Source organism: Vicugna pacos, chromosome 7, assembly GCF_048564905.1.
Source record: "Vicugna pacos chromosome 7, VicPac4, whole genome shotgun sequence".
Lineage (NCBI taxonomy): Eukaryota > Metazoa > Chordata > Mammalia > Artiodactyla > Camelidae > Vicugna > Vicugna pacos.
In genome coordinates this window covers 39295619-39308544 of record NC_132993.1, presented here as the reverse complement: position 1 = coordinate 39308544, position 12926 = coordinate 39295619, and the positions used below count along the sequence as shown (strand labels likewise).

The 12926-nt window shown below is 44.1% G+C and overlaps 1 protein-coding gene across 1 annotated transcript; it reads left to right on the top strand.

Annotated features, from left to right (window-relative positions):
* The first annotated feature begins 4698 nt into the window (after nt 1-4698).
* On the top strand, nt 4699-11088 carry LOC140697250 (uncharacterized). Its single transcript, XM_072964026.1, has 4 exons — nt 4699-5512; nt 6775-6907; nt 7689-7791; nt 10949-11088. Exons 1-3 carry the CDS (start codon nt 4699-4701, stop codon nt 7711-7713), a joined length of 972 nt encoding a protein of 323 aa, XP_072820127.1. The 3' UTR covers nt 7714-7791; nt 10949-11088.
* The last annotated feature ends 1838 nt before the right edge of the window (nt 11089-12926 follow it).

Below are 12926 nucleotides of genomic sequence, written 5' to 3'. Positions count from 1 at the left end.
AGATGCTAATGCACTTAAAATCCTGCCTTCAGGACTTCATCTCCCTCCGACCTCAAAGACTCCCTCGTGTCCAAGGCCAAGCACATTAGCCAGGCTTGGAGACTCTCCCATTCTCAGAACAACTTCCTAACATCGCTTCTCTCTCCACTGTCAGTAACATCTTCCAGTCTCTCCATCTCCCGGATGAAGATGCCGCAATCCCTTTCTTTCAAAAACAAAAAGAAAAATCCACAATCCTCCTTACAACTCCACGACTCCCGTTCACGCGATACTGTCCTTTGTTTTCCCTTCCTCTCCGGTACAGAGTACCTGTATGTGCCAGCTTCCCGTTCTAACTGCGCGTCTATCACCCACAGACGACTTCCAGCGCCTTTCCGTCCCACCACTTGCCCCAACCAATGGGTCCTAACTGCCAGAGCCCCCTCCCCCGAGATGTTGCTCTCCGCGGCATTAAGGAGGCTTGTTCACCCCTCCTGTGTGAATCTTCCTCCTCTCAGGTCTGTCCTCCATCCAGGGTGGCCTCCTTCCTCTCTGCTTCTCCTCGGCAGGCTCCTGTTCCTTAAGTGTCAGCGACATTAGGCCCCAGGAAGGAAGGAGACAGGAGCTCCGAAAAGTGGCCATGACCTGACCTAACTCAACACTACTCAACACAGTCAGAGGAGGGGACAGTCCGGGAGAACCAGGGGGGACATGAATTGCTCCAGTTTCTAAAAGAGCGAAGGCCAGGGCGCCTACCTGTACAAGCGACGTGCTGAAGGGAGGCCTGGGTGTTCACCTGGGCGCAGGATGCAAAGGACTGCTCCCCTCCATCAAGGCCCAGCACCAGCTTCTTCCAGGGCCTTGAGTGGGAGTCCCCGCCCCAAGGGCCCACACAAGGCGCTTGCGCAAGGATGGGGGGAATGGCTCGCAGCGACGTCTGACGTGCATGCCCAGCCCCGCATATAAAGGCCTGCCACTTGCGTAATAGGCCCTCCTGTCTCCGAGGTCCGAAAAGCGCAATGTCTGCGCCCCGTCGAGACTCCCTGTCCCAGACGTCCAGCTAGAGCAAGTCTGCGTACTGAATGGGAGCGCGGGTCGTGAGCGGCTCAGGGACAGACTGGCCTGCGGGGATCGGGCGTTAGGAGACGTGGAGCCCGGGACCTGAACGCTGGGAGTGAGAAGGGGATCGGCCAGGGGCGGAGGCTGTGGGGAAGGCTGGAGAGACTGCGGGCAAGGGCGGTGCAGCCCGGGCCTAAGTCCCCCTTTCCACTGCAGCCGCCAGGTGAGGCGCCCAGCACTGGGTCCCCTAAAACCTCATCTCCCCAAGGTGCTGCTCCCTGGGGAGCCAAGACTTGCTCAGCACAACGTGGGCCGGGGTCTCTGGGCACCGCTTCCCTGGGACCTGCACCCAGGCTCGCAGTTCTGATGGGGGACGAAGATGACTTTTTGCCTTCACAGCATTTTACATGGCGGACTGCAGCTGTCACTCCTAACACGAGCACCTGTTTTTCAGCTGAAAAATGAACTCGTGACGAAATAAGGAAAATTTTGAGGGCAGTAACTCCAGACCTTTCTTTTATGTGCACCCCATGGCCCAGCAGCCTCATCTGGGTTCCTGGTACCAGAATCCCCCCTGTAATGCATTCTCCTCTCCTGGGGCAGGTAAGGAATCTGAATCCCCAAAGAGGTTCAATTAGGAACCCTCCCTGTAAACCAAAGCCTGAAGGTTTTCTAACACTTTTATCCATTACCTCCCTTTCCTCACCCGCTGCTCAGAGAGACAGTGGCAGCACAGGGGGCAGTGTTTCTACTTGACATTAATAGGAAACATTTGAATTCTAGCTAAAATTTACTTTTTTTTTTTTTTTTTTTTTGCTTTTTTGTCGTCCTTTCTCCTTACCTGTCTTTCTTGCTAGCCAATGTCTTTTTTTCCTTGTATCTCTCTCCTTGATGTTAGTTTTTTTCCCCTTGGTTATTTTTTGATGAGTTTTATTTTTTATTTGTTTGGCAGGGAGGTAATTAGGTTGGTTTCTTTTCTTTTAATGGAGGTACTGGGGATTGAACCCATAATCTCATTCATGCTAAGCATGCAATCTACCACTAAGCAATACCCTCCCCCTTGAAGGTTTACATTATTTTATCTGTCCTTTAGCATTGTGGTTTAAGGGTGAGTGCTGGGAGTAGGAATAAGATTTGAATTGGGTTTTTCTTGATGGTAACATAACTCAGATTTTCATGAAAATTTATATGATTTACTGTCTTGTATAACTTGGAATTCGAGGAGTGAAGCCACTTTTGCTTGACTAGGTAGGGATGGGTCCCCCTTCCGGTAAGCTGTGATTGTCTGTTCACGTGTCTCTCCAATACTGGGGGTAGCAGTTTTCCCTGTAACTTTACTGCTGTGAATGATCTGAGAAGAGTTCTCGGTAACAGCAGCTTTTACTGTTTTCGGAGTGAGTGATTTCCAAGCACTTCTAAAAAGTGCTTTCTAAAAAGATATCCAGAGCCTGGAAGTTTGCCTCCTTTTAAATATTATTTGGACATGCAGTACACAGGGCTGTAGAATTGAAATTGAGGGCTGAATTATGTTCTTATTAATAGGCTGATTTTAGTAAATATTTAATTTCTCTTTGTCTCAGTTTTGTCTTCTGTATAATAAGCTGAACTACAGGGTTTTTTTGCTATTAGCTAGCATCTCCCCATTTCCCCACCACCCCATGTCTGGCAACCACCATTTCTGTGATTTCATTTTTTTTGTAGGTTATACTTAAGTGATCATACAGCTTTTGCCTTTCTTTGTCCAACTGACTTCTCTTGGCAAAATGCCTCAAGGTCCATCTGTTGAAAATGGCAGTATTCCCTTTTTAAAATGATTGGATTTTGGTAGCAGGGAAAGGAGGATGTTCCAGTAAAGGGAAGAGAATTTGGCTTAGTGGAGGACCGTGCCTATGGCTGGGCTTAGTGGACCGCCCATGTCTTAATGGATGTAATGAGGTGATACAGTGAGAAACTAGATAATGAGGTGCTTTATACCATCCTAAGGAGTGTGGTCATTGTCCCTCATTATCCTGACAGGCAATGATAAGCCATTCAAATACTGTAACTGGAGTGAGGAACACAGATTGTTCAGAAAGATTATTCTGGAAGCAAGATGGATTACCAACTTGTGGAATGTGTGAGAGATGGGTTAAGTTGTTAGTAGTTAATTCATGTAAAAACTAGGGGAGGGCTTTAAGTCATTTGCATTGGTAATGGAAGACTAGATGGTAGTCCTGTGATAGATCTGAACAGTTGTGTAGTTTGTATCGGTGTGCAGTGGCTGAATGTTGTGACTGGCTGCAAGAGACAAAATGGGTAACTATTATATTCTCTTCTAGGTTTCATAAATGGAAGTCTGTATTTTCCATATCCTATGGTATGCAATGAGCATACCATTCCTCACCCGTCAATCCCCATTGCCTACAACTCTTAACCAAAGACCTAAAGTCCCTGCGATTTATACCACGGTACCATTCCAACAATATGGTGGCTGTTGGGAAAAAATGACGATGAAAGACACACAAACAGAAACTGAACCTCAACAGGCTGAAAACTTGAATGAAAAACAAGACATGAACTCAGAAGAGAACAGAGATGATGTAGGAAGAGTGACCAGTGTCGCTATGAATATGTTGAAAGAAACTGTGGGTTTATATGACATGGCTTATGGTAAAGCCATGACAGAGAACATGGCACAACACAGTGAGATTTCACAGAGTTCCTGTGAAAGTAGAGGTGTGCTCTATAACCTTCAGGAGGGTGGAGACAATGCATATAAAGATGAACACAGGGTTGTCTAGTTAAAGCAGTGTCTTGATGTTGTAAGACATGATGAGATGTTAAAGTCAGGATCTATCCTGGAGATGAACTTGGGTGAAGAAAAGAAGGGATATGCAGCTTTTTCCCAGAACTCACCACCTCCAAATGCAGTAAAAGACAGAGCTGAGATCCAGAATACCCTGAACTCAAAGTCATACCAGTCCACTGGAGATCTCAACAAGCTCCAGCAGGAACAGCCAGTCTGTGCCAGCCTGGAAGCAGGTAATGACCCAAGCCTACATTCAGAATCTCAGAAACTCCTTACTGTAGGGGAAAGTGTTCCAGAGAACAGTAGTGGGACCTGTGGCTCCCCTGAGAATGTGGGTGAAGAGGAAGAGGTAGAGAGCAGTAGCTACCCTGAGGAGGGTGGGCCCTTACCTACCTGGTTGACCCAGGTCAACAAAGTAGATGAGGCCACTGAAGATGACATGACTGAGTACTATGATGCACAGTCTGGGAAATCCCCTGAGACTTCATCAGAAAGCAGTATAAAGGGGCCAGTGTGCCCATGGTGGGAGTATAGTGACCTCTGAATTTGATGATGATTATGAAAGCCTCTACCAGGGAATTGATACCCTTCAGCTTGAGGAATACCTCCAGCAAGTTCCCTGCGGAGCTGAATCTCACAGCCTCTATGAGGGGTGTGAAACTGCCTTTATAACACCCTGCTCTGACCCTCTGCTGAACAGAGTAGGTGAGGGTATCCAGCCCAAGGAAGGCCCCAAGCAAATGCCCGTAGAGCTTGAGGACTTCCCCCAGCAAATTCCCACTGGAGGTGACTCTCACAGCCTCTAAGAGGGGTGTCATTATTTCTCTGCACCCCCTACACTGTACCCAGTAGAGAAGAGTATCCAGTGTGATATGACAGAGGGAGCAGAGCAGATGGGGAGTGGGAACCAGGATGAAGATGAAGATGATGAGGTGGAGAACAGTATCTGTGAGGAGCATGGTCCCTCCCTTACACGGGTGTCCCAGTCGAACAAAGTAGATGAGGGCATCCAGTGTGATATGAGTTGGTATGAAGCACAGCTCGAGAAATCCCCGCAGCAAATGCCCTCCAGAGGTGAAGAGACATCCCCAGGCTGCAAAACCAAGGGATCATGGGAAAGAACAGTCACGAATAGGAAATTAAGTGCAGATAAGGGTGAAAAGATTATGAATGATGAGATGGGGGAGGTGTATAATGAGAACTTCAAAAGGTGTGCAAAGACTAAAAAGACTGTGAGAGGCAGGAAGCTCAAAGACCTGAGCAGCTTCTCAAATGTTAAGACAGCCTATTTGTTGAAGAAGAGTGCTGCCTTGAACATTGTGCTTCCTGAGGATTCAGAAGACTCTGAGTTGGAAGAGGAAGTTGAAGATGAAATGGAGGAGGTAGAATGCCTCCTTGAAGTGAGTCCACAGGGCCCTCTGACATCTTTCAAAGGGAGGTTTTATCAGGACCCTGGCAGGATAATCTGGATGCCACCTGAGAGCTCTGTCCGTCCCCAACTTATTGTCTGGCCCACCGGAAATAAGTACAAATTAAAGTATGGTGAACATGAGCGCATCCCTGTGGTTTACAAGGTGAAAGGACAGGATGGCTGTGACAGCAGTGGTAGCAGGCTCCGAGGCAAACACACCATGGCCAAGCAGGAGAGACTGGAGTCCAAGAGAGCCTCTCACAAATCATTGGAATGTAAGTGCCTGGTGGGTTCATATCCTATTTGGTTGTCTGTGTTGGCTCCATACTGGGTTCTGGGCATAGAAAGGCAGCTGTGGATCAATAGTGTTTTTCCATTTTGAAAGTGTATTGTCACTTAAGCTGTAGGTGCCCATATTCATAGGATTTGCAAAGAGAATCCTACGTTAGAGTTCCTGCATTCTAGAGAACTGCAATGTGTAATTGGACACAAAAAGTGCCCTAGAAGATGGTAGGGAGCTGGGTGATGGTGGTAAAGGAGAGTTGAGCTGAGACAGTCAGAAAATGAGGGAAGGACATGGATTAGCTGGACTCCTGAGAATGGGCAGTCCATGTGGAGGCAGAGAATTTGAACAGATTTAGATTCTGTGGCTTGGAGATAAAAGAGGAGAAAGTTTGGAGTGGGAATGCAGACAGCAGCATGAGTTCAAACGGGCAGCCAGGGCAGGATTCAGCATGGGACCATGCTGCCAGAGGGGAGACTTCTGAGGAACTGGGAGACGGTAAGGAGGATGGGGTAAAGTCATAGTGTTTCTCTTCACTTACAGATTTTTATCCTGTAGGCAATAAGGGGCTAATCCAGATTGAGTAGAGAAATGAGGCAAATGTGCTGAATCTTCAACAGGCAGTATTTTATAGGAGGAATTAGAATAGAGTTCCTATATGGCTGAAAACCATTTTATTCAAAAAAAAGTGTTATAATTCAACAAAACAAAGTGTTGAGAGTCCCGATTCACATGGGAGTAAAAGATATGTGGGAGGATGAACAGAATTGAATCTTAACTCTTGTCACATCTTAACTCTTGGCTGTTGTCACAATTCTTGATTCATGATCAATGATTTCGAAGGGATTTTTTAAAACAGGGTGAGTTTGAGCAAATTTTTTGGCTTTGGTATGTTTAGTCCAGAGAACTAGAAAAACTTAAGGACTTAAGAAGGCTCAGATACTTGTCTTTGGGGTGAGGAAAATGAAGACAAAGTGGCTAGGAATCACTGTTTTAATTATGTGCGTGAAGAATTTTTATACAAATAAACGTCTTAGGCTGGATGAAGGTGTCACTGCTCTGGTGTGGTGGAGGGTCTGCAATCAGAGCTCTGTTCCAGACCCACCCTCTGTGACCCCTGGATCCTCTCAGGGAACCTGGATAAAACCTTAACACCATTGAGGCAAAACCCGACAAGATGGCCCTCCAGTGCATCTCTTGTTCCCCATGGTATATACTTTCTGTTACAGGAATATAACTGTGTATTCTCTGCAGGCAGCTCCGGTCCTGGAAGACCACAGCCAGTGGAGCCAGAACCCCTAGATTCAAAGCACTGCTCTGCCTATTACTTTGGACCACTTAATATGCAAGGGGGCTTCCTCACCTACAGAGTAGGGATCATGCTGCGGTGAGAACAAATTATTTAAAAGAATTGAACTTGTTTGTAAATGGTGGTCTATAACTTGCGTGTGTTGAGGGTGTTACTTGAAATTTCTTCACACTCACGCTGCATGACTTTTGACTTCTTTACCCAGTGGCATCCAAAGCCTTTGGCTGGTGGGTGGCCCAGAAATTCCCTGACGTATTCAGCAGTCAGAGATCCTATATAAACTGATGCTGTATTGCTATACCCTATGTTGTGATGTAGAACTTAAATTCACCAAAACAATAACAGACTTGGTGTCTTAGTGCAATGATTTAACTTTTTTTTTTGCACTTGTTATATAGCGATTTTACTTTTAAAATAAGGGGAAAAAAAAACGGAAAGCAGGGAAAACATGAAGTTACAAGAGCTGTGAGCTAATTATATTTCCAAACTGTTATTACAGTTGTTGGATTATTTACCTACCACAACTTTCAAGTTTCTAACAAGTATGGAAGCAGGCAGGGAGGAAGGAGCAAAGCCAGAGGAAGGGCCTGTTGTAGGGGAAGAAGGTGGGGGTGACCTGTCCCAGAGGCTCTTCCCATACCCCATTTCCCGGAAGCTCCTGAGTTAAGATCCTCCTGCCGGGCTCCAAGCTGCCATCTGCTCCCCAGCTCTCTGACTCCCCTCTATGCCCCTACTGACCTGACCCAACTTGGAGTCGGGTAAAGGACTCCTGCCTAGATGACAGGCAGCACTCAAAGAATTACTGCTAGAGAAGGAGATGACTGATTGTATGCAAATGTACTTTTCCTTCCACCAGCAGAGCTCTCAGACCCCCAGGGTCCTGAGGATACAAATCATGCCTGTGCTCCCAACTCATTTCCACTTTTCATCGCTCTGCAGAAACTTCCAGAAAAGGTTTATATGTATGTATTTATTTTATAATATATTTTTTAAATTGAAGTATAATTGATGTACAATATTATATGTTACAGGCATATAATATATAGTGATTCATAATTTCTAAATGTTATACTCCATTTATAGTTATTATACGACATTGGCTATATTCCCCACGATGTACAATACATCCTTGTAGCTTATTTTATACCTGATAGTTTGTGCCTCTTAATCCTCTACCCCCACCTTGCCCCTCCCTCTTCCATCTCCCCACTGGTAACCACTAGTTCCTTCTCTACATCCGTGTTTCTTTTGTTATATTCACCAGTTTGTTGTAATTTTTTTTTAGATTCCACATGTAAGTGATATCTTACAGTATCTTTCTCTGTCTGACTTATTTCACTTAGTATAATGCCCTCCAAGTCCAACCATGCTGTACACCAGAAACTAATACACTTTAAATCAACTGTACTTCAATTAAGAAGCAAACAACTCATTTAAAATATGGGCAGAAGAACTGAACAGACATTTTTCCAAAAGAGGAAATGTAGATGGCCAACAGGAACATGAAAAGCTGCTCAACATCACCAATATCAGGGAAATGCAAATCAAAATCATGAGAAACCATCTCACATCTGTCAGAATGGCCATCATCGAAAAGATCACAGATCAAATGTTGGCAAGGATATGGAGAAAAGGGAATCCCTGTACACTGTTGGTGGGAATGTAAATTGGTGCAGCCACCATGGATTCTCAGAGTGTCTCCCACCAGTTTTGTGTCCCCTGGTTGAGACACAGCCATCCCCTACCTCCCCAGGAGATCTTCCAAAACCAGCAGGCAGGCCTGGCCCAGGTTCCTATGATATCAATGCCTCTGCCCTTGGACCTGTGCACGCAAGATTCTGTGTACGCTTCCCAAGAGAATGAAGTCTCTGTTTCCCCCAGTCCCATGGGGAACTTGGAGTTAAGCCACACTGGACTTCAAAGCCTGATATCCTGGGGTCTCCTCCTCCCAATGCCAGAACCCCAGGCTAGGGAGCCTGATGTGGGGCTTAGAACTCTCACTCCTGTGGGAGGGCCTCTGCAACTTAATTATTCTTCAGCTTGGGTTGACCCCCAGGAGGTAGGTATGGGGCCTGATTATATAGCGAGCATGCCTCTCTTACCGTCCTGCTGTGGTTCCACTCTATGTTTCCAGGTGAAGATCTTTTTTGCTAGGTTTGTCCTTTTTTTGATGGTCATTTCGCAATCAGTTTTGGTTTTGTTGTAGTTGCAAGGAGAGGCAAGCTCGTGGTCCTACTACTCTGCTATCTTGACTAGAAATCAAAAAATTGAGATTCTCCTCCATAACCACAGAGTATTACTACAGCTAACATCAATAACTCCCTAATATCATCTAATGTACTGTAAATATTTAAATTTCCCAAACTTTTCTCCAAAATCTTTTCAGCTGACTTGTTCCAATCAGACAGGCAAGGGCCATCCACTGCAGTTGGGTCTTTATTATACAGTCACCACTTCCACTTTTTTTTTTTTCATGACATTGGCCTATTTAAGAAACCACACCAATTGACCACTGTGTTACAGAGGAGACAGCAAGATCTCTCCATTATACAACTGCTTTCCCCTTTCTGACTTGTAAGTAATCAAAAGGGTGATACTCTTCCGCTGTGAATACCAAGTTCTTTATCAACCTTAGTTTTCCTTCCTTAACCAGTACTATATGGTTACCCTGAAATACAGTTCCTACTGAAAGGGAGGAGCTTAGATTAAGTCGGGTATTGGAAAACAAGGTGGCAAGAGCTTAATTACCAATTTTAGAGTAAAGATTTGCTATAATACTCTCTTCCAATGTTGATATAGCAAGCCATTCAAATATTCAGTGATTTCACAAGTTGTGCAATCCCAAGCCCCTAATTATTCCTCAAGAGTCTTTGGGTCAGCTGGGCATTCCTGATTTGGGCTAGGCTTGGCTAATTTTGGTTAGGCTCATTCTTGTGTCTGTTGTCAGCCAGTGGGTTGGTCCGGGCTAGCTGCTAGAAGCCTCACTTACATATCAGCCAGATGGCTGATTGCTGGCTGGGGCTACATTTCCCTCATCACCCAGCAGGCTAGCCCTGGTTTGTCCACAGAGTAGTGCCAAGGTTCAGAGGGAGAGGAGAAAGTAAGCCCTAGTGCACAAGGCCACTGGTGGCCTAGGCTCAGAAACTGACACATCACTTCGGCCACATTCTCTTGATCAAAGCAATTCACAGAGCCAGCCTAGATTTAAGGTTAAATAGATTGCACCTCTGTATAGAAGTTGCAAGGCACACATCCATACAAAAGACAAGGATATCAAAACAGACAAAGATGGGCCATTTTTGCAACACTCTTTTTTAGTATTAGGGAATCATCAGTTTTTCCAATTTTTTATTGTGGTAAAATACACACAACATAATTTAACATCTTAATCATGTTTAAGTATACAAACATCTCTTCAAGACTTTGCTTTCAAAAATTCTTTTGGGGTATACACCCAGAAGTGGGATTGCTGGATCATATGGTAATGTTATTTTTAATTTTTTGAGGAACCACCATACTGCTTTCCACAGCAGCTGTACCATTTCATATTCCTACCTACAGTGTACAAGGGCTCCAATTTCTCCACATCCTGGCCAGAATCATGAATCTCTACAAATTCAAAATATTTCAAATAATTAGTCATTATTCTCTTCTCATACTTAGAAACACCCTTCTTCAAGTAGTTTCCTCCGTCTTATTCCCATGAGTCATTGAATGCCACCTTGTTTTCCAATACCCGACTTAATTACTCAATAATTAATAATTAACTACTAATTAATTTCAATAAGAAACACTGATGAGTAAAAGAACTGGTGAGTTAAAGTGAGGTAAAAAACAGAGTATTTACATGCTCTTAGTCAACCCACAAAATAGTGAAAATAAAAGGAAATTAACTTTATAATCAAAACCTGCAGATGTCATCCATCAAAGTACAAAGTTAATACCATCAGAAATGGAACTAATTGATATTATGTGCCACCCAATGAGACGCTTTGGGAGGAATAGCTTTACTCTTGTGATACACCTGCCAGAAATGCATACTCTGGCCTACTTGTGGGGAAGTGTCACAAACTGAGGGATATTCTACAATAACTAATCAGCAATCTTCATTAATGTCAGGGTCAAGAAAGTCAAGGGAAGACTGAAGGACTATTCCAGATTGAAGGAGACTAGAGTAACACAATCGAGTACAGCGCATGATCCAGGACTGGGTCATTCTGCTTTGGACACTTGGGGAAAGTGACAAAACTTGAGTGGGGTCTGAGTGAGAACATGTAAGAGCTCTTTCTGATATTCTTACAACTTTTCTTCAGTAAGTTTGAAGTTGTCACAAAATAAAATTTGAAAAAAAAAAAGCCCCAATCACAGGCCTTCCGCCTTCGGTTTACAATAATTTTTTAAAATTCAAGTATAGTTGATTTACAATGTTGTATTAGTTTCTGCTGTACAACACAGTGATTCAGTTATATATATATATTATAATAATTTCACTGAGATTTTTCTCAACTGCAATCCTAGAAGATGGCATATTCTTTTACCATAGGGGCCCACATTTTTTGTTAATAAAAATCTGCCACATCTCTATGGATGAAGTTGCAATTTTGGACCCTGAAATCTAAAGACATGATTAAAGCTTGTATAATGAATAAATTAATCCTGAAGAGCAAAACTGACATTACATTGATGGGAAGTGACCCTCAAGCCTAAGGACAAGGCACGTGGCTCCAACATTCCACGCTCCGGTCCAGACCAAAGTCTGGCATTCAGATTAGCAGATGGCTGTAGTAGATGGTAGCAGTAAAAGGTAGCAGATGTTAGTGCCTGCTGAGGCCTGGCACTAACAATTTAAACTAAAACTCCACTACTGCTCTACAGTTCATAGAACTTAGCTGCCTTGCAGTTTAAATGCAGCAAATACTGTTCCATCCACTAATGTATGAAAGATCTGTATACAGATTCTCATCTCTATAATCAAATCTTTCGTTCATGTGCACCTGCAGGAGCCTACACGTTCAGGCAGTGGGTCTTAGGCTTATGGTGAGGAACAGAATTACCTGGAGAACTTAGGAACTTGGTAAAATATGAAGGGCCAAGGCTCTAACCTATTCAACAAGCCTGGACCTGAGTTCTTTAGTAGCTCTCCAAGTCATTCTGACTTGTTTTCATACTAGTTTTGAAACCAAAGTTTGAGAAAACTGACCTAAGTCACCAATGCCGGCAAAGATTCTGCCTTTTCTGCTCTCATTCTTACTGAGTCCTCACCTTCACCATAGGGCCAACACACACAGCCCTGCCTTCACAGAAAGGAAACACCTACACAAAAACAGCCACTCACCAGCAACCTGCCAAAGTGAAAATCCTATACGATTAGCACCAAATACATTGTTTCTGCTTAAAGCCATCTTTCACTCTGTCAGAATCCTCAATCACCTTTTCTCCCCAACTTTTACTCATCTAGATTCAGTATTCCTTGTCCATGCACTCTAAATGTTAGGGGATTTTAGAGGGCCCAATAAATAGCACCTGTATTATTTAGAACAGTAGTTCTCAACCACTGGTGATTATTTTGCCCTCAGGGGACATTTGGCAACATCTGGAGCCATTCCTGTTACAACTGAGGGGAGCAGGGAAGAAGAAGGATGCTACTGGCATCTAGTGGATAGACGCTAGGGATGCTGCTGAGCATTCTCCAATGCACAGGACAGCCCCCACAACAAAGAATTATCCAGGCAAAAACGTCAATGGCACTGAGGTTAACAAACCCTTATTTAGAATTGTACTCAATCTAAAGTAATTGCAATGTAAGACAAAAGTGTAAGCAGATGGGAGTCAGGCCATCTTTATTACTGCTTAAGACTAGATTGAGACAGTTTATCTGTAGACAAGTGAATTTCCTATCACTGAACCCTAGAAGTAAAATTATCCTCCTTGCCACAAAATAGATTAGTGGTAAGCCTCCCTAAGTGAGGTCAGGCTTCTCTAAAACACATAGCATTTTGGAATTAAGAACATGTGCTCCCTGCAGGCTACAAACTCCTAGGAGGAAAAAAGTAAAGACTGAGCAGGACCACCCAGTTCCTGCAGGACAGCAAGTAAA